Source organism: Hydra viridissima, unplaced genomic scaffold (genome assembly GCF_058129835.1).
Source record: "Hydra viridissima isolate aposymbiotic clone 2 unplaced genomic scaffold, HvirCarnegie_v1 scaffold_10, whole genome shotgun sequence".
NCBI lineage: Eukaryota > Metazoa > Cnidaria > Hydrozoa > Anthoathecata > Hydridae > Hydra > Hydra viridissima.
The window spans coordinates 3,779,478-3,807,435 of NW_028324309.1; the positions used below are offsets into that span (position 1 = coordinate 3,779,478).

At 28.7% G+C, this 27,958-nt stretch overlaps 3 protein-coding genes across 17 annotated transcripts; all 3 read right to left on the reverse strand.

The window, feature by feature from the left end:
* Positions 1 to 424: 424 nt before the first annotated feature.
* LOC149882684 (centrosomal protein of 76 kDa-like) lies at positions 425 to 11,155 on the reverse strand. Of its 6 annotated transcripts, none has more exons than XR_016456170.1 (12): positions 8,161 to 8,365; positions 6,885 to 7,170; positions 6,571 to 6,762; positions 5,964 to 6,247; positions 2,831 to 3,078; positions 2,539 to 2,638; positions 2,293 to 2,456; positions 2,053 to 2,173; positions 1,448 to 1,552; positions 1,184 to 1,291; positions 768 to 1,105; positions 425 to 602 (listed from the first exon to the last, which is right to left on the reverse strand). XR_016456170.1 is itself a non-coding variant. In XM_090099608.1 (12 exons), exons 2-12 carry the CDS (start codon positions 7,150 to 7,152, stop codon positions 464 to 466), a joined length of 1,947 nt encoding a protein of 648 aa, XP_089955734.1. In that variant the 5' UTR covers positions 7,153 to 7,170; positions 11,051 to 11,155; the 3' UTR covers positions 425 to 463. The 6 variants fall into 6 exon arrangements, 3 of the variants coding, with proteins under 3 accessions (XP_089955734.1, XP_089955733.1, XP_089955735.1); XR_016456171.1 differs by having other exon boundaries at positions 888 to 1,105; positions 1,448 to 1,685; XM_090099608.1 differs by lacking the exon at positions 8,161 to 8,365 and adding an exon at positions 11,051 to 11,155 and having other exon boundaries at positions 888 to 1,105.
* On the reverse strand, positions 7,808 to 11,054 carry LOC145193079 (uncharacterized). Its single transcript, XM_090099620.1, has 3 exons — positions 10,748 to 11,054; positions 10,062 to 10,479; positions 7,808 to 8,473 (listed from the first exon to the last, which is right to left on the reverse strand). Exons 1-3 carry the CDS (start codon positions 11,002 to 11,004, stop codon positions 8,069 to 8,071), a joined length of 1,080 nt encoding a protein of 359 aa, XP_089955746.1. The 5' UTR covers positions 11,005 to 11,054; the 3' UTR covers positions 7,808 to 8,068.
* A 4,917-nt stretch (positions 11,156 to 16,072) lies between the features above and the next one.
* LOC149882685 (uncharacterized) lies at positions 16,073 to 27,877 on the reverse strand. Of its 10 annotated transcripts, none has more exons than XM_090100330.1 (12): positions 27,763 to 27,877; positions 23,473 to 23,565; positions 22,674 to 22,831; positions 22,055 to 22,540; positions 19,735 to 20,220; positions 18,333 to 18,393; positions 18,082 to 18,235; positions 17,670 to 17,895; positions 17,466 to 17,541; positions 17,245 to 17,294; positions 16,512 to 16,748; positions 16,073 to 16,404 (listed from the first exon to the last, which is right to left on the reverse strand). In XM_090100330.1, exons 4-12 carry the CDS (start codon positions 22,257 to 22,259, stop codon positions 16,325 to 16,327), a joined length of 1,575 nt encoding a protein of 524 aa, XP_089956456.1. In that variant the 5' UTR covers positions 22,260 to 22,540; positions 22,674 to 22,831; positions 23,473 to 23,565; positions 27,763 to 27,877; the 3' UTR covers positions 16,073 to 16,324. The 10 variants fall into 10 exon arrangements, with proteins under 10 accessions (XP_089956456.1, XP_089956457.1, XP_089956454.1 ...); XM_090100331.1 differs by lacking the exon at positions 27,763 to 27,877 and adding an exon at positions 23,722 to 23,738; XM_090100328.1 differs by lacking the exon at positions 23,473 to 23,565 and having other exon boundaries at positions 19,774 to 20,220; positions 22,786 to 22,831; positions 27,763 to 27,867.
* Positions 27,878 to 27,958: the final 81 nt, after the last annotated feature.

Here is a 27,958-nt window from a genome sequence, read left to right on the forward strand (position 1 = left end):
TGGTTTATGAAAAGATACCTAATTATGAAAATGGAGTTAACAGTGTGATTTTTTGCTCAATAAAATAAGGAATAAAATTTTTAAAAAATTATAGCGAAAATAACTGCACAATTAATCATTCTTCATTTCTGGAGAATTTTATAACTTTTATGAAAGTATACAAAAATATGAAAAGCAATTCAGTAAGTGTAATAATTTTTAACGATGACTAAACTTTAATAAAAAAAGCTTTTTTAAAATTGTTCACAAACTGATAGGTTTACATTTTTGCAAGCTGATTTTTAATATTCACTTATATACCTATGTAAAGTTGCTTAAAAGTGAATCTGCGCAAGAACTAGATTACAGGATTGGGTACCTTTTTACAAGCTACGTCTTAAATTTTCATTTTGTTCTGACAATACAGTGCAAGAAAAGACCTAACTTTTCAAATAAATATATTATGATCACTACTATCTCATATTTACAAAACTGACTTATATTTTACAGCAAACATCATCCAAACTGCACAGGTTCTTTCAGGGTATGGAAATACACGGACTCGAAGGGCCAGTTTTACTTGATCACCTCGGCAACATATAATATCATTACAAGTTGATGCTCTTGTAAAAAAAAAAAAAAAGATAAAAATAAACTAAAACCCTTATTAGTGTCCAAAGAGCTTATATATTTATTTTTTGTTGCAAATGAGCGTACAAAATATAGTTTAATTATGTAAAAAAAACAGTTAAGAGTTAGATATGTAATATTCATTTGAAAATATTCACCGATACAAAAATAGCATATTTCAGAATTGAAACTGCGATAATAGAAAAACTTGATCTCCTTAAACTTTGAGGATTTTCACAAACTAATTTAGCATGACGATATTTTTATGACAAGCTTACTTCAAGCAAGTAGAAAAAGCTCTCCTCGTGTTCGTATGAATAAATTGGATAGGGAAACCTTTGAAAGTGTGTCCGTCTGGTACGTTTCTTCTAATAGCATGCTGGAAATCATCATTACTTATGGTGACACCATTAGACTGCTCAAACTCATAAGCTGCAAGAGCAGGGGAAAGAAGATAACTGAGCTCATCGTCCCATTGTGTTGTTAGGCCAAGGTCCTATTAAACAGAGCATGTCAAAGCTAAATCATAATACACACGTAGCAACCATTAAAAAAAAAAACATAAAAATATTACATTTCTGTGTTGAAAAACAAAAGCCCTCAACTCGTTTTCCATTTCGTTGCTTTTAAAAACAGCATCTACCGAAGAAGGAATCAAATGTACTAACGGAGCAACGTCAGGCTGAAAGTTTTTTTAAAAAAAAAAAAATTCTAACAACAATAATTAAATTCTAATTAACTAGTAAATTTAACTTAATATTAACTTTAACTTTTTATCAACTTCATTCAACTTCAAGAAAATACAACAGGTTTAAAGTATAAATTTAAGAGAACCTACCATAAGGCCGCGACCACAAACGGATTTAATGGCGTCTACACTCATTGACTTCCAATGTGCTTGATTAAGAATATCAAATGAACAAGTATTTATTGCATCAGTAGCCTAATTAAACACAGTTATACCAACAGTTATACCATAATTAAATGGCAAATAAGTCTTATACTTGTATTAGAACATGAACATCAAATGATATTCCTTCCACTCAATTTTTCAGAGGTTGAAGATGCCTAGAAATCTTAAGAAAAATAATCGCTAAAAAAAAGTTACTTTTAATTCCAATTACTACTAATTAAGATAATAAAAAGAAATTATTTTTTTATACAAGTAATGGAGTAATTTTAATATGATTACTATATTACTTGATTGAAAATGATAAACAATTGACGACCTAAGTTTAAACGAATGATTGATTATTGCAGACTAATTCATTGCAGACTAAATGTATTCTTAGAAACTTGACTCTAAATGAATGAACCAGAATTTTGACACTTTCATGAGATTGCAAAAACTTATAGCAAACTTTATATATAAAACAACACACCAAAAAATTTTAAAATCTTTTACATAAACAGTTTAAAATTTACAAATATACATTCTATTACCTGAGAATTAGCATAAAAGGACTCATGATTAAACAAACAGCCAATTGTTATAAAGGGATGCTCTGGTTTTACAGGAAGTACATTGGGTGGCTCATTTGGATCAATAGATTTATGCAAATACCTGATAGCACAATATATAAATATTAGCAGAATTTTTTTTTAACTCAACAGAAAATGAAATTATTCAATTGAAAGAAAATAAAAATAAAGATAAAAAAATTAGAATATTAAATTAAATACCTCTGAGCTGTTAAGCTATCCCAAAACAAAATGGTGCCATCTGTTGCAATGGTAACAACCCACGAATAAGGAGAGTTATTTTTTTTTGTCCCAATGCATACAAAGGCATTTAATCCGAAACCGAGCAGAAGCGAACACAACAGCACTGAATGATCTTCTACATCCTTATTAAAAAATTGAACTAAAAATAATTTGCAACAAATCTTGAATTTTCATGAATATTGAAGAGCAATCAACTGTTCTTACTCCTTTTCCCCGTGAAAGAAAGCAGTGCCTTGTTGTCCACATTTCATGAGACCCTCCACTCATTGAAGGATAATTTTGATAAGCAAGCAGTGAGACAAATCTAACAGAGGAACAGAAACATCATTTATCTTATTATTACAAAATTAAACATTAAGAAAATAATTTTAATTATTTTAATCATTGAAAATAAATCTAATTATTCTAATCAGTCTATTTATTGAATAAAATTTTTTTTCATTTCTGATTCAATAATTAAAGCAGTTATTTCTAATTGATAGTTAAGAAAAACAACCTTGCAGCTTGTCTAGGAGTATCAAGTAATCGACCAGATCTTAGTGGTTTGACATAAGAACACACTAGGCGATGAACTGAGTTTTCATCTTGAGCAAATATTTTGACTAGCCTATTAGAATGAGATGATCTTATTTGAAGATATTCGCGCCACCACTGTTTGGAATAACACAAAAACAAACGCTCTCTCTCAGCTAAACGACTTCTTTCTAAATTCATCTGTGTGGTCATGACATCTGTTGATATAATCTATTAAATAATGAATTATAATTATTTCATATTATACACTGACCTCCAAAACTAACGGAACTCTAAATGAAAATGTATTTCCAGAAATAAAAAACATTTAAAACAACTTAAAATTATTTTTAATACTATTTGCTAATAAATGTGAAACATTCTTGTTTTTTTCTCACTTGAATGACTCTCTTTTAACTGTTTTTTTGAATAGAAAACAGTATTAAAAAAGTAACATTTCAAAACTAAGGGAACTTTTATCTTCATTTCATTATATTGTATAACAACACTGCAAATTATTCATAAACTGTTTATTATTAAAAAAGTTTTTACAGTATTGGAACCGTGAAACATGGGGGTGGGAAAAGCTTGATGGTTTGGGGATGCTTTTCAGGATTATCTGGATTGGAACCACTCTATCTCATAAACAAATATATGTACAAATATCAATTCTGGATAATAAAATGATATCTTTGGTAGATGAAAACATGTCCTATGGTGGGCATTCCAACAGGATAATAATCTCAAACACACATCAAAACTTATCAAGTCATGGTTTGATACAAGCAAATTCACTCTAATGCGCAATCCCTGACCTTATTTATCGGAACAACTTGATGATTAAGTATATTGGCATAGTAGATTTAGAAATGAAGAATTATATCAGAAACTTTAAACTACCTGGTCACAAATAAAATAAGTTCAAATTGACAATTTTATCCGGTCTGTGTCTCATAAGTTATTAAGAACAATGGATGCCATCAACTACTGAGTAGATATGCTTTTGATGATATACTTTTAACAGTTCCTTTAGTTTTGAAGTTGAAGTAAATACAGTGGCTTTCAAAAATCACTTACACTATTTCATGGTTTTTTTTTAAAAAAAAAAAAAGCGATATTTCTTAAAATATTTTTTAAAAAATTTGGAATATATTGTATAACCAAAATAAGAAAAAAATAAATGAATAAAAAAATTATAATTTGGTACCAAAATCAATCAGAAAAGAGAACTAGGTCAAAAAACTATAATATGTGTCAAAAAATAAAATAAGCTCAGGCTTTAATTTTTAACTTTAATTCAGTATCTTGCAAGACCACCACATGCTTTTACGCAGGGTTAAATAAGTTTCAGATGCATACATAATTCCTTTGGGATTTTGTCCCAAATTTTCTCCAGTACAAGTTTCAATTGTGCAAAGCTTTCCACATTCTCTCTTGATTTCTTGTTCATCCAAGACCAAATGATTTTGATTGGTTTCAGATCTGGAGATCGTGCTGGCCATGGTACAAGAGTAATATGTTGGTTTTAAAACCACTCTTTTATCAAGTTGGCAATATGTGCCATTGCGCCATCCTGTTGAAAAATCCAATTTTTACATCTTCCAAAAAATGACCTAATAGCAGGTAAAAGCTTATTTTCCAAAGCCTCTTTGGAATTATACTGGTTAACTTTCCCTATAAAAATATTTTGAAATCCTATACCCTGATGAGAAATACATCCCCATATACCTATTGAGCCACCACTGTCTTGTACTCTTGGTACACAAAATCTTTCCTTAAATTTGTTTGAAGCTAATCTTTTAACAATAAATCTTGATTTACACTTAACCACCTCAAAATTTGATTTATCACTAAAAATGACCTTAGACCAGTCTTCTACTGATTAGTGAAGTCTTTCATCACATCACTTATATCTTTTAATCCTATCTGTCACCCTTAAAAGCAGTTTTCTGGCAGCAACAACAATCAATACTTTTTTTATTAAGACACCTAACTGTGCTGTATTTAACACTAACATAACCAGCCTTATTGCTAAACTCAGCTGATAGTTCTTAGTAGCTAATTTTGGGATCTTTCCTTACCCTTCAATGCAAAATGCTTTGATCACTAGAATTAGGCTTTGATGGCCTGCCAAATCTTGGTGAATCTTTTACATCATTTCAAAGTTTGTAGTTGTTCAATGTTATTTGAACACAGCATTGTAAAACACCATACAGTCTTGCTATTTCTCATCGATTTTTTTGTGTTATCTTTGGATAGAGATGTTTGGATTTGGATAAACTATTTGCCATTTGACTTCTTGTGATAGTGATTTTCTGTCTGTTTTTCTGCTTCTGGTGCACAAAGAAATTACCAACTGAAATATCTCTTAAAAAAACTGGTTAGAAATGGATTTTTTTTCAAATTCATTTGTAACTTATATTGGTCAGAGCAAGTACAAATTTTCAAGATTCTTGTATAATTAGTTTGAGTTTAAATTAACACACCTTATATTTTTGACATTTTTTTTAAAATAGTTTTTTGACCTATATCTCTTTTTTGATTGATTTTGGCACCAAAGTAATACTTTTTTTTTAAACTTTGGTTACACAATGTATTCCAAATAAAAATGTAAAAAAATTCTCTCTTCATATTTCTTTTAATTTTTTTAAAAATCATCATTTAATTTAAGTAATTGCTAAAAAAACTAAATTACCTTATATGTTTGAAAGCCACTGTAATATTTTTTCTTTTTGTAGATTTTTTTTTTTTTTGTTATTGCTGTGTAAATATATATCTATTTTACTTAGAACAGATACTTATGATTTACTTTATCTAAATCAATTTTTTTTGGTGTTGAAATCAAAATAGTCAGCAGTGCATTATCTTTTTACAAATTTCAATAAGTGTTTCCATAGTTTTTGTGGATAATACATTTAAACAAAAGTATGATTCTTGTGCTGAGTGCTTTTTCTAGTTTTCATCTTCAGAAGTTTACTTTAAATCCAGCTGTTTCTCATTGGAAAATAGGAAATATATCATTGGAATAGGAAAACCTGAAATACCACTGATTGAAATTTGTTGGGAGTTAGGTAAAGTTTAACTCAAAAACAAAAATGAAAAAATCACTTACATACTTGTTGCAATCTTGGAATTAAGTCCATTCTGATATCCAAAACTCCAACAGGTATCTTAGACTCTGTTGCTACACCATTCATCTCGATGGAGTTTCTTACACGCCCAGATGATGAGCACAAGATTCCTCTCCATTCCATATGATATGAACTAATTAAATGTACTTCTCCAGTTGGATCATGTTTAACAAGAACCAAATGTATTTTATCAGTATTTAAAAGTAAAGATGGTGCTTCTTGCATTTTATCATAAGATGATGTGTTTTTTTTAAGTTCCATCAAAAAACCTGAAATTTTTTATAAATTTAAAAATGCTAAAAAAAAGCTATAACTTATATTAAGGTGAAACTTTTTCATAACAATTAGTTAAATTGAGAAAAATATATTTTAAATTTTGCTCCATTTAGATAATAATGGTTTTAAACATTTGAAACATTTTCCCAATCTTTGAGAAGAGAGAGAGAGAAAAAAAATAAAAAAAAACTAATGGATTTTATGCAATCTAAAAATACATGCAAATGTTAGTAACCCTAAGGCATCTACAAAATACTAAAGAATGTAAGCCAAATAATGAATAAACATGTTTTAAAACTTTTTTTAAAAGATATACCTTCTTCAAATGCTGGCTCACATGCACATGACACTGCTTTTGAACTATATCTTTGCCCATTAAAGTGAACATGAATAGTAAAAGTACTGGCTATGTTTCCAGGAATATCTTCAGGGTCCTGCAAATGTTCAAGGAATGCTTTACCACCAAGCAATTGAAAATATAAATAACGCTTCTCAGGGTCAACAGGAACTAAAATCAGATTGTTAAAGAGATTGTGTTGTTAAGCTAATGGTTTCACAGAAAATATCTTTTTTTTTTTTTAATTTTAACTTTATATCTGACTAAAAAGTAAACAAAAATAACAGCTTTACATTTATTGTGTTCATCAGGAAGCCATGCTCTATCTGATTCTTTTTTACCTTCATTGGAATTAAACTTCAGTGTTTTCATGATATCATCAACAATGCCATGTTTTTTTAAAATTTGTATCATACTTTTATCTTGGTCAGTACCATCGACATTATTTTGACGCAGAGACTCTGAAAGTACATTTCTCATTTGACCATGAATATCGAGCTGATTCAAATGACTTTGTATGACTTGTTTTAACTCAGCAACTTTCTCTGGTGGCAAACTCATAATCAATATATTAATAAACTGTAAAAAGAAGTTATCTTTACTGTAATACATGGATTAAATAACTAGATGATTTCTTTTCAAGTCTCCAGAGTTTTATTAACTGAAAGGGTTGTTTAGTCAAACTATATCATGACTTAACACACAACCCCACTTTCTTTATTTATGCCCCTTTTCTGAAACTAGAAAATAAAGTCTCACATATTTAATTTATGCATTAAACTAATTACAAATGCAAAAAAGCTATCAATAAAAACCCAGATGTTTCTCAGCAGACAAATGAATTTTTTGAAAGAAATAAATGACCAAAATATCTTATAGTCTATCTTTTCCTAATATATTTTAATCTTAAAGTTTTTATATCTAATAGCAAAATATTTTTAGAGATTAATGATTGTAATAGCAAAGGATAGTGATAAAAACCCTTATATATATATATATATATATATATATATATATATATATATATATATATATATATATATATATATATATATATATATATATATATATATATATATATATATATATACATATATATACATATATATATATATATATATATATATATATATATATATATATATATATATATATATATATATATATATATATATATATATATATATATATATAGTGAAATAATCAACAATATTCATAATAATAAAGTAACTACTAAATCAAATGAAATAGTTGTTAGGTAAACAATTAATTTCAACAATAAAAACTCTTTAAAAAAAATTTTTAGAGCTAGAACAGTGATTGCTGCATGCATAGCTAGTTATATTGATTTAAATAAACTAATATGGGGTGATGAGTACTGCTGACCACTATCCACTGGCTACCCTTTATCCACTGGCTGACCTCTATGCACTGTCTGATATGTTTGACACTAACTTTTAAACAAAAGTTCAAACTTTTAATGAAATGAAATTAAACAAAAGACAGATGTGTAAGCATGGCGGGCTTTCCATTTATTTGATTTCTTAGAACCATCAATCAAAATCTCACCTTGTCCTAAACATCCAAAAACTTGAACACCTGGAAACATCTTGTCGACAAGATCACATTCAATTTTTGCCTCTTCTTGTCTACCCACACAAGAAAATATTAGCATTAAAAAATCTTTCCAGCTTGACTTTGTGTTTGCTACCTTCATCTTCATTTCATGAAAATTTTGATTCATAAGATTTTGATTTTCAGGGCACTGAATCATGTAACAGTATTTTAAATTTGCTCCTGATAAAACAACACCATGAACTTTGCTGCTTTGCCCTCCAAGACAATAGCTGCCTACCATCAAGAAGCTTGATTTGACGCAATCCTAAATCAAGAATTTAAAAAACTTTAAATTCTTTAACATATTAGTTAAACAAAATAATACAATTAAATCAACTAAACTTTCCTAATTAAATCAACTGAACTTTCCTAATTAAATCAACTAAACTTCCTAGGATTGTATTGATGTTCTTAAGTCAAATAAATTTTTGATTTTAGTTAAATGCAACAAGTGAATTCTCTTTATGTATCTCTCAATATATATTTAAGTATATACTTTAGCATGTTCAAATGGCATGTAGAGTTTTGAGAATTTTACAGTATTACTGTACAGTAATACATCTTTTGTAAATTAAAAAACTCTTGATGCTATTTACTTTTTTCAATTTAACTATAGAGTTTAATGTATCTAGGTTATGATGTTTTTCTTGTGATTAATTGGTCATTTGGGTCAGTTTTGATGAAGTTTTTAATACTTTCGTTAATTGTTAGTTGTTTGAACAGATTTTTTTAAAGTTTAGTAAAGTAATCAAAAACTAGTTTCTTTTTTATCACATACCACAAAATTCTTATGTAAAGAATAGTCTTTTATATCCTATATGATAGCTGTAAAACTTCTTTTTCATAGTCAGGCACTTTTGGAATATACAGAAGCTTTTCAATCTTTTTGCTAGATACAAAAATTTCAGTATCATCAGTGTTAATGTCTTCATTTTTTGACAGAAGATTTCATCAAAATACAGAGAAATGGATAACTTAGAAAAAAGTGCACCTGTAATGCCTTCTGCAAAAGAGAAACCAGTCTTCTTACAAGTCTCAAACAATTAAACTGCACACAGTCAAATTATTTACATTCATATCTACTGCTATCAACTATAAACCTTACTTGACATATATATTTTTTCTGTTCAAGCTAACTGTAAATAACCAATCATTAAAAAAAAAAACATTGTCTATTTATTTGCACTAGCATTTTGTGGAGCAGATGATGGAGAATCTGAGGACATTGTAATCGCTACAATGCAGCAGTAGTATTAACTAACTTCTACTTTATTCTGATCATCTATCAGATTTGTTGAGTTTCTCAATTCCAATTTGGGGTACAAATACAGGAGTATTAACTTATGATTTTGAACAAATAGTTGTCTTAAACAAATCATTTGTTGATTAGAACAAATCAAACTTGCAACTGCATAGAAGAAACAAGATTTAAATTAAGCCAAATTTAAACTAAGTAGCTCACAAATAGCAATTTTTCCCAGTAATTTAACTTGGCATGTTGAATCTCTTCTACCCATAAACAAATTCTTGATGGCTAATATTAACAATATGCTTATAAAAAAAAAATTTGTTACATTATTACTGTATAATATACATATTATCTTTCTATTCTGGGGGTTGAAACCTTTAGGCTACAACAATCCATATTTCTACATATTAGTGCCTGAAAACATATAATTAAGTGCCATTGGTTTATTTTGTAAACAAATGCCACATTTGTAACCTGTGTGTAACTCAGAAAATTTAAAGCAAGCTCACCAATTCTGAACATTCTAATCTGCTACAGCTTGCACAATCAACTTTTATATATCACAAAAATCTTATACTTAAAAGCTACAAAAACAAAAAGAAACCTTTTTAATACTTTTTGCAACCACGTTTAAGTTTTTTGAATTTGAATAGTGAGGAAACAATATGACCAAAGCATCAGGTAAAGAACTCTGATCAAGATTAAAACAAGTACTAAAATTCAATTGCTGTTTTTCTAATTTCTCCCAAACATCAGCAGTGATAGTGATTGGAGATACTTGAAATCCTGCAGATGTCTTTAAAAAAAGTAAACTAGCTCTGAAGCAAGGGTGATTATTCACATAAGGTAATGTTGGATTAAGCTTAGATTTACCAATTACACAATCAACTTTATTAGTAAGAAGAGTACAATTTTTTGGTATAGTTTTGCTAATTTTAAGAGCATAGAATGGCTCACAGAATGTGAAAGCAAGAATGCAGCTTGGGAAGACTTGTAAATCTTGATTTATGTAAAGCTTGAGACTAAATTATAAATTGCAGTTTTTGAGAAATTTAATACTATAAAAAACATAAAACAAAAAAAAGAAAAAATAAGATTAATGGTAAAAGTTAAAAAAAAAAACAAAAAACAAAAAAACAAACAAAACAAAAAAAAAAACAAAAACAAAAACAAAATGAAAAAAAAAAAAAAAAAAAAGAAATATAGAGAAATAAAACCAAGTGATATATTGTATAAGTGTATATTAATATGCAAACATATAACCATACACTGATACATATATTAACTAACCTGTTACAAAAACTGGGGTAGCTACTTTTTTTGCATTCTAAGTGTTGCATGAAAATTTCCCAGTGTTTTCTTCTTTTAAATTCTCTTTGAGAAGTTTTATTCCATACCTTGCAAACTTGAGAGCATAATGATAATGTTTTTGCACCAAAGTACAAAAAGAGTTCATCCAGAAATGAATAAACAGTTGTAAGAACAAAATTAGCTCTTGAGAATAATTTTTTATTACAATCCATATGAATGTTTAAATCTATTTGCATACAATTAAGATTACAAACTATACAATAACAATTAACAAAAACTTACATGAATCTCTCTAGTAAGGCTAGGTCTATTGTTGTATGCAAGCGCTAGCCTAGATTCCAACTCAACAAAAATGAAGTGCTTTTGCAATACAATTTCAGTAACTTATCATTATTCAAACACGTTAAAAATGTGTTCAAAAGCACAAAGATTTTTTCCAAATTTAAAAACTACTGATTTTACTTTTATTCCTTGTAAGAAACGTGCAATAAAAGCTTTTTACTTCTATAGCCTCTCATCTGAGCATTAAATCATTACATTCATAATATATGACGTTTTACCGGGTTAGACGATAAGAGATATGAAGTTAAAAAATTTTGCCAGACAAAATTTGTATGGCTTTTTTTACAAATAGTAATAAGTAAAGGAAGTTTTTTTTAAAAAAAATTAAAGCTAGAACTTAGAAATATTTTGATGGAGGACAACTGTAAGGAAATTTGAGTAGGGACGACATTATTAATTACGCACCAACATTAAAGCAAATGGTACAGGGAGACCGCGAATTAGAATAATTACTGTCGTGTGACCTAACAAATTCCAATGCTGTAAGATGTACCGTAGATTTCCCTAATTCCGAACAGTCCCTAATTCCGAACAGCTTTAGTTCACTTATTGTTACATCTTTTAATTTTGAGGGATTTTTAAAAGGAAAACTGATTAATAAATTGGAAGACTAGGGTAATGAGAATATGAAAAAATTTTTTAAAAATATATATTGCTACCATTAAATTTTTTAATTGCAAGCAAAACACTTTTTAAAACCCTGAAAAACCAACAATATAAAACCTACTTTAAAAAAAGACAATTTAAATTGCGTACTGTTCGATGTTGAAATTTATGGTGATTAATTGTCTGAAAAAAAAAGTCAAAAATTAACAATACTTCGTAAGATATCTCAAAAACAGTACTTTTCTGCATAATTAAAATGTTTCCCAAATTCCGAACAGATTTTGGAATGCACTTTTTTTGCAAAAGTTAGCGCTTTTACGTGCAAGTAATTAACCGCAATATTTAACAATAGTATTTTAACGACATTAACTTAGAAACTAACAAACGCTTTTAACCTTTTTATTGAATTTCTTAACGTCTTATTTATCTTAACGTTTGTTAACAAGAAAAAAGCTTCCTACTTGGTTAATGGGGAAGCATTCGCTAAAGCTGCAACCGACCTGATACTAATAACTGAGATTTCTTCTAATTAACTGACAGAAACACGCAGTGACTGTGAAGGTTTTTTTTTAAGTGATTACAAAAAAATAATGGAAGACAGGATCTGATAAACAGATAATGCACACTCTGCACCAACATAACGTTATACCCTTACATTAAAATAAAAGTAATTTTAAATCTTAAAAATCTTTTTACCTTACTCTAAGCTAGAGGTCTACGCTAGCATAAATTATTTACTTTTTTAAATTGAATGCCATTTTTTGGGATTTGATATGTACGTTCGGAATTAGGAACACGTGTTCCTAATTCCGAACGAAAACTTTACTTTTTAAATTTAAAATTTAACAATATTTTTATAATAAATATACTTGTTGCTAAATATGGTTCGACTCAGTTTAGGTTCCAGTTAATTTATTTAAAAAAATTAATATTAAATTCAAAAAGCAAGCGGAGTTATTCAACTTTAAGTACGATTTTATTCGGAATTAGGGAAATCTACGGTAACAAATGATAAATTTTGTATATTGTAAAATAGACATTTTGGGAAAATAATTTATTTTAACTAGACAACTATTTACTATTTAAAAATAATAAATCACAAGTAACTATTTATTTACAATATACCAAAGTTATCAGTTGCTGTATTAGAACTTTCTTATAGCAAGGCCCTCACCTAGGCTGAGTGGTTATCACGCATTTTGAGGCCTCTTGTATATAACACATTTATATGTTATGTAATTTTCTTTAAGTAAAATTGAGTTTTTATAAGACGGGTTCTTATCTTGTGCTTTCTCTATTCTCTGACAATACTCCTTCCAGATTGTGCACTGAAAGATGATTGATTTGCATAACTTTTTTGACAATAAAGCACGGTACCCAGTACTTAGATTATTCTCTTTACTCCAGCTTAACCAGTCTCCTGTATATGTCTCACAAATAGAAGAGTTATGGGGAGTAATCGTAAAGGAAATGCACTGTTAGCTGGATCTCCTGGAACGGTGTTGTGAATTTTGAAGCAAGTTATTCTAAAAAACAGGTCCATTTAGGTAGTATTGTTCGTGTCCATTTTTCCAATGTCTAGTTCTACCAAAGAATTCAAATTGGTTAATTTTTTCTTTTTCTACAAACTCTACTCGTACTTCACTTTTGTTACCAGTATCATGGCTAGCAGTTGAATGCATTTCAGTTACTGCTGGAAAATAAATACTATTATTTACACTTGGGCCGTCAGGTTGTGTCACTAAAGCTTCCTGGGACTGAGGGGAGTGAGATTGTTGAGCGAATGAAGCAAATGGTCCTCTTTTTATTGACAGCTTCATCTGTTAATGTCCCCTTTTTCCACTTACTTGCGCCACATTATTAAAGTGCTCTCTTCATGAGTTAATTAATCAATTAAAACATAAAACAAATGGAAACTGTAAATAACAAATTGATATTATCTTTATCATTTATAAATAAAATAATACCACACTACACCAACTGATCTCTTATTTTATCTGGAAGATTATGTTCTATTAAGGTAAATTCTTATCCTTTAATAGGCAACTTACTATGCAAAAAGATAAGAAATACAGGAAAAGAAAGAAGATGCTTCTATCTGATAAATAAAATTGTAAAACAGCGTCAAAATAATTATTTCCTATCAGATTAAATTTAAGTGTAATAATTAAACAAATTAATATTAAATTTTTGAACATTAGTCATGATAGTAATAAATAACAAATACGAATTTTTTCCGGTTATTAAGACAAAGGATATTCATTTTCACCATAAATAACATGTAAAGAGTTAAATGATAAATAGCTGATTTTTACATAAGTAAGAATAATTATAATAATAGCATTAGAATAGTTCTAAATCATAGCACTACTACATAAGTAAGGATTTATAATAATATGTCTAAAACATTTATGCGTTAAGGATTCAGAGGCTCCTATGTATCATAAGGCCAATACCAAATGACCTCAGTCAATCCTCCCCCCCCCCCTTCTCTAATATTGCCTACGCACAGCATAGGGACTTTGTGAAATGTTTCTTTATCGCTGCAAGCAATTATTTGGAAAAGTTGTAACTTTTTCAATTAACAATAATGAATGGATTATTTTAGAATCACGTTTACTAAGCTAAGCCACAATTTAACTAGTTTTTCAATGAAATTATGGCCTTTGAACAAATAAATATCAATCATATTTAGACCATTAAAGTATAGTTTAAACCACTAAGAATCAAACTTGGACCAGTATATGTTAATTATTCATGAGTTGGTTTGCTTAGTTAACTTAAGATTTTTATACTTGTAACTCTAAGAAAACTAATGTAATGTTTTTTAAGCAAAAATTACGCTGAAATTTATATTTGAACATGCCATATATTATATTAATCATGTATGTAATTATATAAATCATATGTACAATCATATAAACAAATGTTTAAAACTATTATATGGCTAATATTCAACAAAATTTTCAGCAAGATGCAAAATAATCAGCACGTTTCAGATTCACTGAAAAAGTCTAATGTAAATATTCTGAGGCATTTATCACAAAGAAATATTCATTCATTTTAAATCGTGTTCTTAAGACCGTTTACTGCATTGAACAATAATCATCCAATTTTTTATTGGCTTTAAGTAAAAAAATAATCTTGTTCTTGTTCATGTACAGCTCACCTTTCAACAAGTACTAGTTGCACATAGTTTTTTTCTTTGCTTTTTTTCATAGCCATTTTGAATTCTTGAAAAACTGGCAATTATTGAAATTGCAATTCTTGTCTAAAAATCATCTTAGCTTTGTATTTTTCTAAAACATCTACTATGGCACCATAGACTAGAATAAAATCTACTATGGCACCATAGACTAGAATAAAATCTACTATGGCACCATAGACTAGAATAAAATCTACTATGGCACCATAGACTAGAATAAAATCTACTATGGCACCATAGACTAGAATAAAATCTAATGCAAAAAATGAGTCTTTGTATTGGTACAAAGAAAAAAACTCTCAACTAATGAAACTCTCAAAAAAAAGGGATGCATTAAAATATGGAATTTTTTGAAAAAAAGTTATCTAGAAAAAGAAAAGGCCAAAGACATTACCAGCTTTTCCAAATCAGTGATGCAGTGGAGATGGTCAATTTTAAATTACTTAAGTTATTACTGACAATAAGATTTGCAATAAAATAGTGGCTTTGTGAAATGAGGCTGCAGCAGTTGCATGTCCAAGGAAATAAGGAATTAGAAAAAAGTTAAGTTTTGGGACAAATTTTGATTAACTTTTTGATATTCAAGTTTGCGTACGTGCAATTATAAAATGCGATGATTTAAATTGTTCCTATGATTATCCAAAAAAGTTCATTGCAACTACAAATAACCGAAAGAATTTAAAAACTTAAATTTGAATTAAAAGTAAGCTTCAAATTGATTATATTGAAACCAGAAAACAAAGCCAAAGAAATGAAAGAACTTAAAAAAAAAAAAAACACTGAGTCAGAAAAAAGTTAAATTAGAGCCTGATGAGCTCTTGGACTATCAAGAAGCAAATGATTTGAGTAATGAAGGAAAAATAAAAAATAAAAAGGCAACTGATATTTCTAATGTAGAATTAATTTTAAAGTTAGCGGAGCCAATTACATTTACTTATAAAAGGATAAACTCAAATAGGAAGCATTGAAAGATATGTAGTCAGGAGTAGTGTAGGTTAGAATTTCATAATTAAGTTATTATATACTACCTATTGGGTTGAAACAGCCAAAACAAAGCTTATTGATGATTGGTCACTTAAGATGATAAAAACTTACAACACAAAAAAAGTTTATGACTGAGGTCAATGAGGATTTTGATTATATAACAAAGCTTAGAGAAATTGAATGTATTAACTTGAATAGGAGAATCCTTAGCATTGCGATTTGCAAGACTTTGCTAGCAAAAGGGTTCTTAAAAATTGTTTTTACGGGTCCGTCCGTTAATTTCTTAATAAAAATTCATTGAAAACACGATTCCAGGTTTCAGCGAGTTAACATGAGACTAAAACGTGCTCAAGCTCATTTTAGCAATGCAATCTCTAATCTTCACTGTTCATTTGCTAGAATGAACACCAAAGGTTATCTTATAAATTCTTATTCCATTGAAATCTTTGAATCCAGGAATCGTTGACAGATTTTCGAATAAACAAACCCTCATCATTTCCTAAAGTAATATTCAGAAATGGTTATATTTGAAATTTTGAAATCTTAGCAGAAAATATTTATAAAGTGTGTTAAGCTATAGCAATCCGAAATCATATTTGTGCATACGCATCCACTGGTTTTGCCCAAATCTGTAAACAGCTAAATAGCTCTCATCAAGATTTTTACAACCATTTAAATTGATCTTATCAGATATATTTTTTACAAACTCGTCATTAGTGATCACCAACCACTTCTTATAGGCATTATGGTACATCAAATAAGATTTTTGGTTTCTGTGTACTGCATACAATACTCTCGTAGAAAAGTGGTGGCCAAGAACAGAACCTACTCGCATGTCCATATCTAAAGTTAACAAAAGAAGATTTACAGAAAAAAATACAGTTGCAACAATTTGCATCTATCATTAAGGCAGTGGTTTATTAACTGAGATTTAGTTTCTCAGGGTTCAAAATGATTATTGCTGATTAGACCTGGGTGGGGTGGGGGGACGGGAGGAAGGGAGGGTGGTGGAGGGATGGGAGGGGAAGGAAAGGGGGGGAGGGAATAAGGGTTGGTTTTTTAAGACTAATAACTTTTATAATCAGGGCAGTTGCTCAGTGGCTTAGGAAATCACCCTTTCTAACTGATGAATTTTTTGCTCTATGTTTTGGATTGTAAACAAAAAAACAAAAAAAAAAAAATTTATTTTATTAAAAATTTATTTATTATATTGAAAAACAAAAAAGGAAAAAAAAGCGCAGAAAATGAACGGCTTTTTGCGACTAAAATGCGACTAAATACTTTTTCTTAATGTAAACTTGTATACAGATATTTCTAAAATAAATAGAGAAAAGATTACCTGACCATAACTTGCCATCAGAATAGGAATAGTAGCAGGCCGTTTTCGTGCTAAAAAATGTCAGTGTGATTAACAGTCAATATTTCACAGCAATTTTTACTTTAAAAGTATAATAGATTTTTTTGTAACTTGCTCTTTAAGACTGACATTAAGTTCTAATTCATGTATTTGGAACGACTTTATTTTCTTTAAGTTTGATTTTTGGATAAAGGTTATAATACCTACTAACATATTGATTCATGCAAACATAAATGCTAGATTCAATGTCATCCCAATATAAACCTCGGGGATAGCTTTCTAAAAGTTAAATCGTTCACAATAATAATCAAAGAAGGTATTAAAACGATCGAGTATTACTCAGCTTCCATAATTTGCAATAAAAAAGCATTATCATTTTTTTTAATGCAATTTTAAAAAATGCTAACCTGGTAATGCTGTAAAATCTTTTATCAACTTAGTTTTAGTAACATTCCGACAGGCTATCTTAGTCCTGAAAGTTTCGTACTGATTCCATTTTTTTCCTTTTAGATTCTGAAAAGATACTTTTAAAGGAATTTCAAGAAAAAATTGGTTTTCAATTGGACAAGCGCTTGTTACAATTGTAATATTGATGCTATGATTAAATCTGTTATTAGGAGAGGTTCCTGAAAACTACAAAAAAAAAGAAGTTCTTTTAAAAATACCAAAATTTATGAAGGTAAAAAATAAAAACAGATAAATAATTTTTATTACAATTTCTTTACAAGAAGGCATTAATATATCTTGGTTAAAAAAATATAACTATTGGTTTTTAAATAAAAAATAAAAGAAAATGAATATTGCATAGCATTGCCTTACTGTAAACATCGAACCGAAGTGTACAAGCCCATCTGAGATACTAAAAGAATGTATTGTTGCAAACAGGGGTAGGGAATACTCCAGTGTCAGGTTAAATGCAGTTAATCCTATTTGTTGCTTAGAAGCGATCAAGCTTGTCAAACTTAAAATGTTACTAAAGTAAATTTCCCATTGTACATAAAAGATGCATTTTTATACTGTGATAACCTGTAATAAATGGAAAAATTAACTAAATGAACAATTTTATTTACCTGCCTATAACCAATCCCTTGATAGTTACTAAGATAAGAGGTTTTTCATCTTCGCTTTCATCTTAAAAAACACCAAGAGTAAAGCTTCATTATAAAAAATGATATAACAATATAGATGTTGTCACTTGAGAATTATAAAGTTCTAACTGACTTTTTTCTTTCGAGAAAATCTACTTTAAGGGTTTGTCTGCTTTTATCGTGAAAACTATATGGGCATTTCTTGCCAAATATTTCCAAAACATTTTTTTCCTGTTGTGGTGTAACGTATAATCATAAATGACTTTGATAGAGTATTTAAAAAATAAAATAATTAAAAGTTAATTAGTTAAAACCGTCAAGTACGCAATCATCACTACGATAGTTTTTAGTTAAAACCGTTATTACAAAATTTTGACTACATTTGTCTACAAATGCACTCAACGCATCTCTTCTATGGGTGCTTCATTATTAATTCCCTATTTCCCCGTTTTATCTTTCACAAGCGTCACATCTGCATTTTTTTGGTTGATGAAAACTTAATTTAAAGGAGTTAAATACGAATCTAAAATCTAAAGCTTTCACCGTCGCATTAACGTCTTTCAAGCACTTTTGAATGTAAAGAAAAACATTTTTTAAAGCTTAAGTTAGAAACTATGTACTGTCAAAATACTGGGTTAGCAACCGACTACAGTTTTCCATTTTCTTCATTTGCAAGAACAAAAAAAAATTTTTAAAAATGCATCTTTAAGCTCATGAGCTGTTTTGTAACATCTAGTGAAACTTAAAATAAAAACGATTGAATATTTGTCTATTTCTACTAATGTTTGCATGATATTATCAGGACTAGCTTCCTTGATGTTGCTGTTAGTGAGTAGCCAGAATCATACAAGACTGCATATGAATTGGTCAATTAGTTGCCATGTATAAACAACTTTGCCTAGCGTGGAGTTGCACTGATGCCGAAATTCAATGCTTCAAAGAAGTTTGTTTCGATGCGGGTATGTAGTTCGGCTTATTGTCTACAAGCTTCTGGATTACTGTGAACAATTAGCTAAAAAAATTGTGCTGGTTGCAGATCAATTAGAAACTTGTTGTAAAAACTTTCTACAGTTAGAACTTGGTGAATAATTTGGCCAAAATTGAGGTTTCTTTTCAATTGTTTTTAGAATGTGAGATTTAGTTTATCGCATTTTTTCCGAAATGTTGGTTAGATTTATAGACTCTCATGCGACAATGTGACGATAAATTCAAAAAAGATAACTAAATTTTTATTCATGACAGCTGAACATTTAAAAAGTAAAATCAACACCCATTTTTCAACAAGTTACGCATGTCGAGAAATTACCAATAAGGAAAGGTGTTTGGAGATAATGCGATTGTTACTGAGTGCAAAAAAAATTTTTATTCAACAAAAAATTCTTACCCACAAAAACGTTTTTCATAACTATATTTCGAATATAACCTGGTTGAACAAGGTACCATGGATCACCAATGAATACTTTAACATCTTTGAACTCCCTTGCATCATTGTTTTGCATAGTGTGGATAATGACTTCGTTTACACATATTGTAAAAACGCTAGCTCCATCAATCTGAAGTTGTGCAATCTTAATTTTCGTCCACTCCATTAATTTCATTATTATTGATGAATAATATGTCTCGCTGGGGTTTCCGTTTATTGCTGAAAAAAACTGCAGTTGTGAATTGGGATGAACCCATACTCCTGGTGTTCGATCACCATAAGTTTCTGAATTACCTCCAATAGTAAGGTGAATTATATTACTCCACTGAAATCTATATGATGTAGGTTTAACCTCAAAAGCCAACTCGTATTCTTTAGGAAGTGTATTAAAAACTTTCTGTAATTGATTTTGCTTTAACTCGACTTCGTCAATCATACTGAACGAATCTAGTTAAAAATACAAACTGAAAATATTTTACAATTTTAAAACTTTTGAACAGCTATACGTTTACTTAGTTGAGATTAAAGCGCGAAATTAGTGACGCTAGTTATTTAATGGTTGTTTTTTCAGACCATCTACTAAAAGTAAAGTCGAGATAATTATGACTTCTGTATAAACAAAATAAAAGCCACCAAATTATTTCTCGTTCCTGATATTCGAGCATACTTACCGACCAGTTCATAATGTCTATAGATTGCATTCAAATGCTTAAGATCCAAATAACTACGCCGGCAGATAGAAAAGGGAGACATTCCCACAAAAAGTAAAATCTTGCAAAACTGGCTGACATTTTGACGAGGGTATTTGGTAGGTCTAATTAAACATTAGCATGAATTCACTAAAGTTTATCCCAATCGTTGTTTTTAATTTTTCTTCCTCAATTTCCCATAACTTTCTTATTTTTCATCATATTTGAAAAATTAAAAACCTAAACTACTTAAAATGAATTATTACACCGCATTTAATACAAGCCTACTTCATTATTTGTAATCAAAACTTTCTAAATTTACATAAAAGCATTATTTTTTAGAGTACCCCATAAATTTCTATAAAGTTTTTTTAAAAGAAAGGCATAAGCAATATTTGAATTAATTTAAAACTTTTTTGTATGTTTCATGTGATACAAGTTTAATGCTGTAAAAATATAAAATTCAGGTGTCATTTGAGGTTCTTTTCTGTCAAATGGAGTAAAATTTTTAAACTTAAATTTTCTTGCTGATTCTTAAACATTAGATTTCAGTGAATATATACTATTATTTCATATGGTCTACCCTATTACCGCACGAAAGGGTTTTCTCGGGTCAGGCAGTTTTGCAAGATTTTACTTTTTTTAGATTATAGAACAAAATGATTCGCGCGTTTGATAGAGCGTAAAGAAACAGTATAAGAAAAACCATAGATATTATACAATTTATACTTATGCGGGTAAAAATTGTGCATCAAACTTTGCAAAACAATACATTGTTTTTTAACAGCAATTTATGATAAAAATTCAATTTGTTTGTGTGACGATTGCAAGATCATAGGGTCAAAGCCACAAGCCACAAGGTTGTTATTGTGTGTATACCAACACTGACACTTCAAGATAATAAAAGCTTTAAAGAATTAGTTTTTAATAAAATCAAATGCCCCCAATGAAAGAAAACCACGAGCAAAAAGAAAATCAACACTACTGCAAAAAAATAAACTGAGCAGACATATTTTTAAATCTGATGTTACTCAACAAAAAGGCTTTATGAATTAAAGAAAAATGTTGAAATAAAGGATATCGAGTTAATCCATATAGACAGCCATCAGGTTAATTGCATTATGTAATAACTAATGTTTTTAATTTGAACTAAAAACATAAAAAAATGTAACCTTGCCTAAAAATAAACCTTTGATTGTTTGTAAATATAGAAACAATATCTGAAAAAATATTAAATTACATATTTTATTGAGATTTGAAGACAAATTTGGATCCTAAAGCATGACTTTTAATATGTGCCAATTTTAGCCTCTTCGTCAATCGGTTTAGCAAATTTGAGGCTAAACTGGCGCACAAAATTTGCAATAATTGTTAAAAATGGGTAATTTTTAGTTCAAAACATTTACAGAGTATGATTAACAAGACATATGACAACCTAAAATATTTAAACTGAGTTTCGTATTATTTTTTAATCGTTTGTAAGACAAAACTTCCACCCGCATCGACCATTCATAACAGTTTAATATTTTAAGTGTAAATCAAGACTTATGATGGTAATAATAAAAAAAAACAAGAAAAAAGTGGTTAATTACTTTCAATTGCGTTAGTTATGGAAAAGTTTCGAATGTATCCCGGTTGTGCAGGCCACCAAGGATCTCCAAAATAAACTTTAACACTTGTAAACTCCATTGCTCTTTTGTTTTCCAATTCATAAACTTTAGCTTTATCTACTTGCACTGTAAAACTATATATTCCATTATTGAGAAGTTGAGAAATCTTAACATATGTCCAAACCATTAATGCAATTTTAGTTGTTGTTGAAAAAAAGTTATTAGCCACGCCATTTATTGCTGAAGAAATGTGAAGAGTTTCTTCATTAGTGACCCAAACCCCAGGCGTTCTATCCCCGTAATTCGCACTATCTCCATTTAATGATAAATGTATGACATTTGCGTACCCAGTTAAAAACGTCGTTGGTTTTAATTCGAATGATAGCTCATATTCTTTAGGAAGTTTGCTTAGAATTGCAACAAATTGATTCTTTTTTAACTCTATCTCTTCCTTTAATATAAACAATTCTAAAAAAAGAAAAAACTTCCTTTAAAATAAATAACTCTAAAAAAGAAAAAAACTTCCATATAAAAAAACAATTCTAAAAAAAAAAAAGAATAAAAGGAAAAAAAAAACTATTAACTTAAAAAAATTATTAACTATTTTATCAGCTGGGAGAGAGCATGTGCTATCACATTTAAGGTTGGTTATGAAGGCGAAGTTGAAGTTTCCAATCTCATTTTGAAAATCCAGTACAAAAAATGTTACTTACGGTATGCACTTTTAACCAAGAGAAATATCAAAAATAAATGTTCCACCTGAATTAAAAAAATTAGGTGAGAAATTGCAAAAAGCAAATTAAAAATGATAGCGATAAAAGTTAACAAAGTTGCTATATATTTTAAGTTGCTATATATTGCAAGTCAAAAAGTTTTTAATATTTCATCATTTGACTCTAAAAATCAAAACAGCACTGTATAAATATATATTTAAGATTTGGAGTGAGTTGTAGCAGGCTTCAACAGGATCTGACCTTTTATATGTACTTGCTGACTAAATTTTTAATATTGCAAACGTAATTGGTTTTTATTGTCTGCATCTGTGTTTTTTAATTTACTTATTTGGTTTATTGAATTTATAAATATACGTTTGATGTTATTGTTATAGTATTGATGATATTGTTGCTGTTATTACTGCTGTTTTTGTTAAGAAACTAAGATATCACTTGTTAGTACCATATCCTAAACTACTTTCTTTTTCATTTTAAAAGGAATCCAGGTCTTTAAACTGAAAATTCAAAATAATTGTAATTACAAAAAATGAGTATTTTTAACTAAAATATACTACGGGTTTTTTTTATTACCAATCAAATCAAAAAATCATTTAAATAATATGCATTTTTAAAGAATTATTTTGCTCAATATAACTCTAAAAATAAAACATTGTTATCTACCCTCACCTCCCTTTAGTTATCCGACCGGTCATCAATAGTCCAGGACTTCCTCTGTCTCTGAGCCATCACAGGCTATTGAAGACATTTTACTTAACCATTCTAATGAAATTAAATCTCATGAAGACTAGATGACGATGAATTCAAATGTTTTAAAAAAATAGTATTTTACAACAATGAGTTAAAAGAGATGCTGTCTTTAAAACTTTTTTAATCAAATTTATATATAAAAAAAAAGTTTTTTAAGTTACACATTACTTATGGTTATCTATGCGTATGATCACATTTACTCATGACCATCTCTGCTTATGATCACCTTTACTTATGACCAATCTAGAAATAAGGCTAACAGTATGTTTAAGTAGAAAATGGAGCGAAAACTAATTAAGAATTATATTCACTTATCATGGCCTACTTTATACACTGCCAGATGTTGCACAAATAGGCCAGTTTTTCAGTATTTTAAGTGTCTGTTTTTAAATGTAAAATACTTTTAACAGTAACACTTAACATTTCCTAAGTTTCTTTAAGTTTAAGGTTTATTAAGTATCCCTTATTTAAAATTTTTTAGGTTAACTCATCTGTGTTTTGAAATATCAAATTAGATGTTAAATTATCAAATATTAGATTAGTAAAACCATATTTCACAGTTCATTTCAAATATACAATTTTTAACATTTAAAATATAACAGATGCATTAATAAGATTGCATTTGGAGTAGAGATATTAATTATATTGAAATTATAAAAAAAATTGTAGTTAAAACAATTTATTTGTGTAAACAATATATATATATAGTAGGTCAATATATTCTGTATTTATATCAATGGCATCACTTTTTAGAAATAAAGTTCATAATTCACAATTCAATTTTTTAAGTAACTTTCTGCATATATATCCAGCAATAAATATAGCAACCTCTCTACTGTCTTCATCTAACTCACATTTCTGAATTTCATTGTTAAAAAGTTCTGAAATTGAATTCAAATTCACATCTGAATAAAATGGTTTTAAATCCAGTTTTCAAAAGTCAAATTTTTTAATAACGATCTCATTTCCAAAATTCTAAGACTAAGGTAAAGTCTACCACTATGGTATTCACAAGATTGCTGCAGATACATTTCATCAAAAAGAATAACAGAATAATTGCTTATTTTGTCCTCATTTAATAACAACTTTAATGATTTTGTTGGATCAATTCCACCTGGTACTAACTTCTTTAAAAATGGCTTTGACAGTAAAGGAAGTTGTTCCAAAAGATCCGAATAAACCTGAGATGATAAATATCTTTGCATTAATGCAAAGCGTAACACTTTTGAAGAATATGGAGGACAACCTTTAGATTTGAAAAAGATTAGTCTTGAAAGTTCATTAACTAAATAATTCCCTTTAAGAAGGTTATGTGTATAAGACACCAAATTATTTAAAATAGATAAACTTGTGAGTTTACAATTGTTGATAATTTTACACCAATGAAGAAGTGGAAGTGGACAACTTTTGTAATGTAGTTTTACATGCAAATTGTTATCAACACTTATTGATTCAATAAAAGGAGTGGAGTCTACAAAAAACAAACGATAATATAAAACAAAACTTTCATATCTTTGGAAACTAAATCCATTTGGAGAATTAGATTCATGAAGCATATCAATATTTTTTATTTTATCCATTTCTTGAAATGAATGAATTTTAACTAGGATAGTAGGATCTTGCTTAGTTGGTGGTTTACGAAAGTTAGAAACTTAGGCATGTTTCTTCAGAATAAATGGATAGAACAGGTTTTAACTCATGTTTTCAAGTAAATCGTTTTCCATATTTTAAATGATTTGCTTCAAAATGATCCACGCATTTAACTGTTGCTTGGTTTCCAATCTTTTCTGTTTACAAAATTAATCCATTTTTCTTCTAAATTAGTATCTTTGGGGAAACTAAAAACAGCTTTACTTGCAAAAAGATAACTAGATTCACTTTTTTTTTTAATTTATAACCAATTCGACAATTAACTACTGCGCATTTATTTACTATATTTCTCACAACTAATTTGTCAACTTGATCAACGCGACGTGCCTGGCGAAAAAAAAGGCTGAAAACTGACATTTAATTTTCGGCCTATTTATGCAACAAATCCGGCCCTGTATAAAGTAGGCACCTATTTTTTTTACAGCACTTTCAATATGATTTTTTGCACTCGGTAAAAAAAAAATGGCGAGAAATATTATTCTTGCGAAATAAAATTTATTTTGAAAAAAGAATTAACAATCTTAGTTCATGTTTTTTAATAATTTATTTCTGTAAAACGCCGATATTTATAGAAACCGCTGAATATGATGACTTAAAAAATTTCGCGATGGTGTAAATATTTATATTTTTATTATTGTTGCGGTATGGGGTTTTACAAACATTTAGAAAGTAAGAGGATAATTTTTACTTAAGCAGCGTAAAATAATCTTATTATTTTACTTTCAAAACCTCTTATTCAATTATTAAGAAGAGATTTCAGCTGTTCTCATTATTTTATTGCTAACATGAGCCATGTTACCATGGGTGGTGTGAATAAAAAATGAGCAATTGGTTTTGCTATGTGATTTTGGAGCAATTGCTCTTTTGGAACAATTACATTACGTAAAGTGGAGTAATTGCTCCGAAAACACATAGCAAAAGCAATTGCTCATTTCTATTCACACTACCTCATATCTGCGAATTGCGAGGGAGATAAACTAATTTAAGATCAAAATAGTTCTTATTTCTCATGTTTTTTAATTAGTGACAAACTTGCCTTTTTTAATATTTTTTATGCATAACTTATAAAAGTTAAATAAGTACGATACGTGTCTTAGTACCGGAACGGTCATCCACGACCCTCTAAACTATATTTTTTGAACAAGTATTTCTATTTGCATACATTATTTATTCAGTATTTGCTATTTTTTTTATCATTCACTGTATTAATGTATAATAACAAAAAGATAATTATTGACTTCAACATAGTTTTTTTTATAGTTTTTAATTTTCATTGCTATCGCGCATTTTATCTCTTACAAATTGAGAAAAACTCTGATGGAAGAATGATAATAAAAAAAAGCGCTTGCGATTCACTCACAACTATGCCGTATAAAATTTCTAAATGTAACTATGATGGCATGGCCCACAAAGAAATGAAGTTTTCATGCATTTCATGTTTTCGAGTTTTTTTTTTATATTTATTCGAATACCTTTCTAATAGTGTACTTCAAACAATGTAGACTAACTCATTGAATTTTAAAGAAAACATTTTAAAAGCTTACATAAATTTACTGAGCTTAAACTACGCTAAAAAATATGAATAAACTCAATGTTATATGGATATGTGGGTGTGCGCATGGGTGGTGTGTGTGTGCGCATGCGGGGTGAGTGTGTGTCTGTGTCTGCGGTGTTGTGTTTGTGTGAGTGTGTGTTTGTATGTACCTAAATAACCTAAAATTTCATAGTGTATTCTGTTTATTAAATTATCATGGATGGTAATAATAATGAAAAAATAAATAAATAGTTAAAAAAACAAAAAACAAACTCAATGAATAAAAAATTAAAAAAACTTAACACTTTCCAATAAATTTTCTTGGAAAAATTTTTATTTCAAATTTAGTGAACAAGGCATGGAAGTTACCAATAAAAAAATCGGTATTTCAGAATCTCATCTGTAGCATCATTTATATTCAGATGTACATTTATGGTTAATAAATTTTCATTTTAGGCGCCAATGATTTAAGTTATACTTGGATTTTTACTTTGGCATTGCATCTTTTACTTCTTACATTTTTGCTTTAACTTCAAAATTTTTTATATTTTCGTGAATCTGATATTCTCGTCAATCTTATGATTTGTGGTAGTTATACCCCATATCAAAGAAACTACTATACATTAAATTAACCATTACATCTGCTAATAATAAAAACTCTTTAAAAAGTTTTTAGCAACCATATACAATCAATCTAAGTGTTAGGTTTTATGCCTCTATGAAGAATTGGAACAGGTTATTGAAAAACAACGAACACAAGTAATTCTGGGTCAAAATAAAGTACCTTCTTGGCTAAGTTTAGTTGTCTTTTCAATATTGGTTCATGAATTTCTTTCGCTCCAAAAGAAAGATCTTAATTCTATTAACATCAACGTACATGAGTTAAGATCATTCTTTGATCTTAACTCTATTAAATCAAAGAAAAGATAGAAAAGCAACTACGGATGATCAACACAATACTTTGAAGTTAAAGCAAAAAATGTAAGAAGTAAGGATGTAATAAAAGTATAAATATATGCTCTTACCATTAATTACAACTTTGTGAACTTTATTTTCCATTACAGAGTTTTTATAAATTTGTGTTTTAGTAACTTTTTTTCAAAGTTTTTTCATTTTAAAAAAATCACAAGTTAGTTGTCATGGTAACCTAGTTCTATTTGTTGAAGGAGAGTTCGTTTATTTATTTAGTTTATTGTATTTTGTTCAACAGTTGCCGAATGG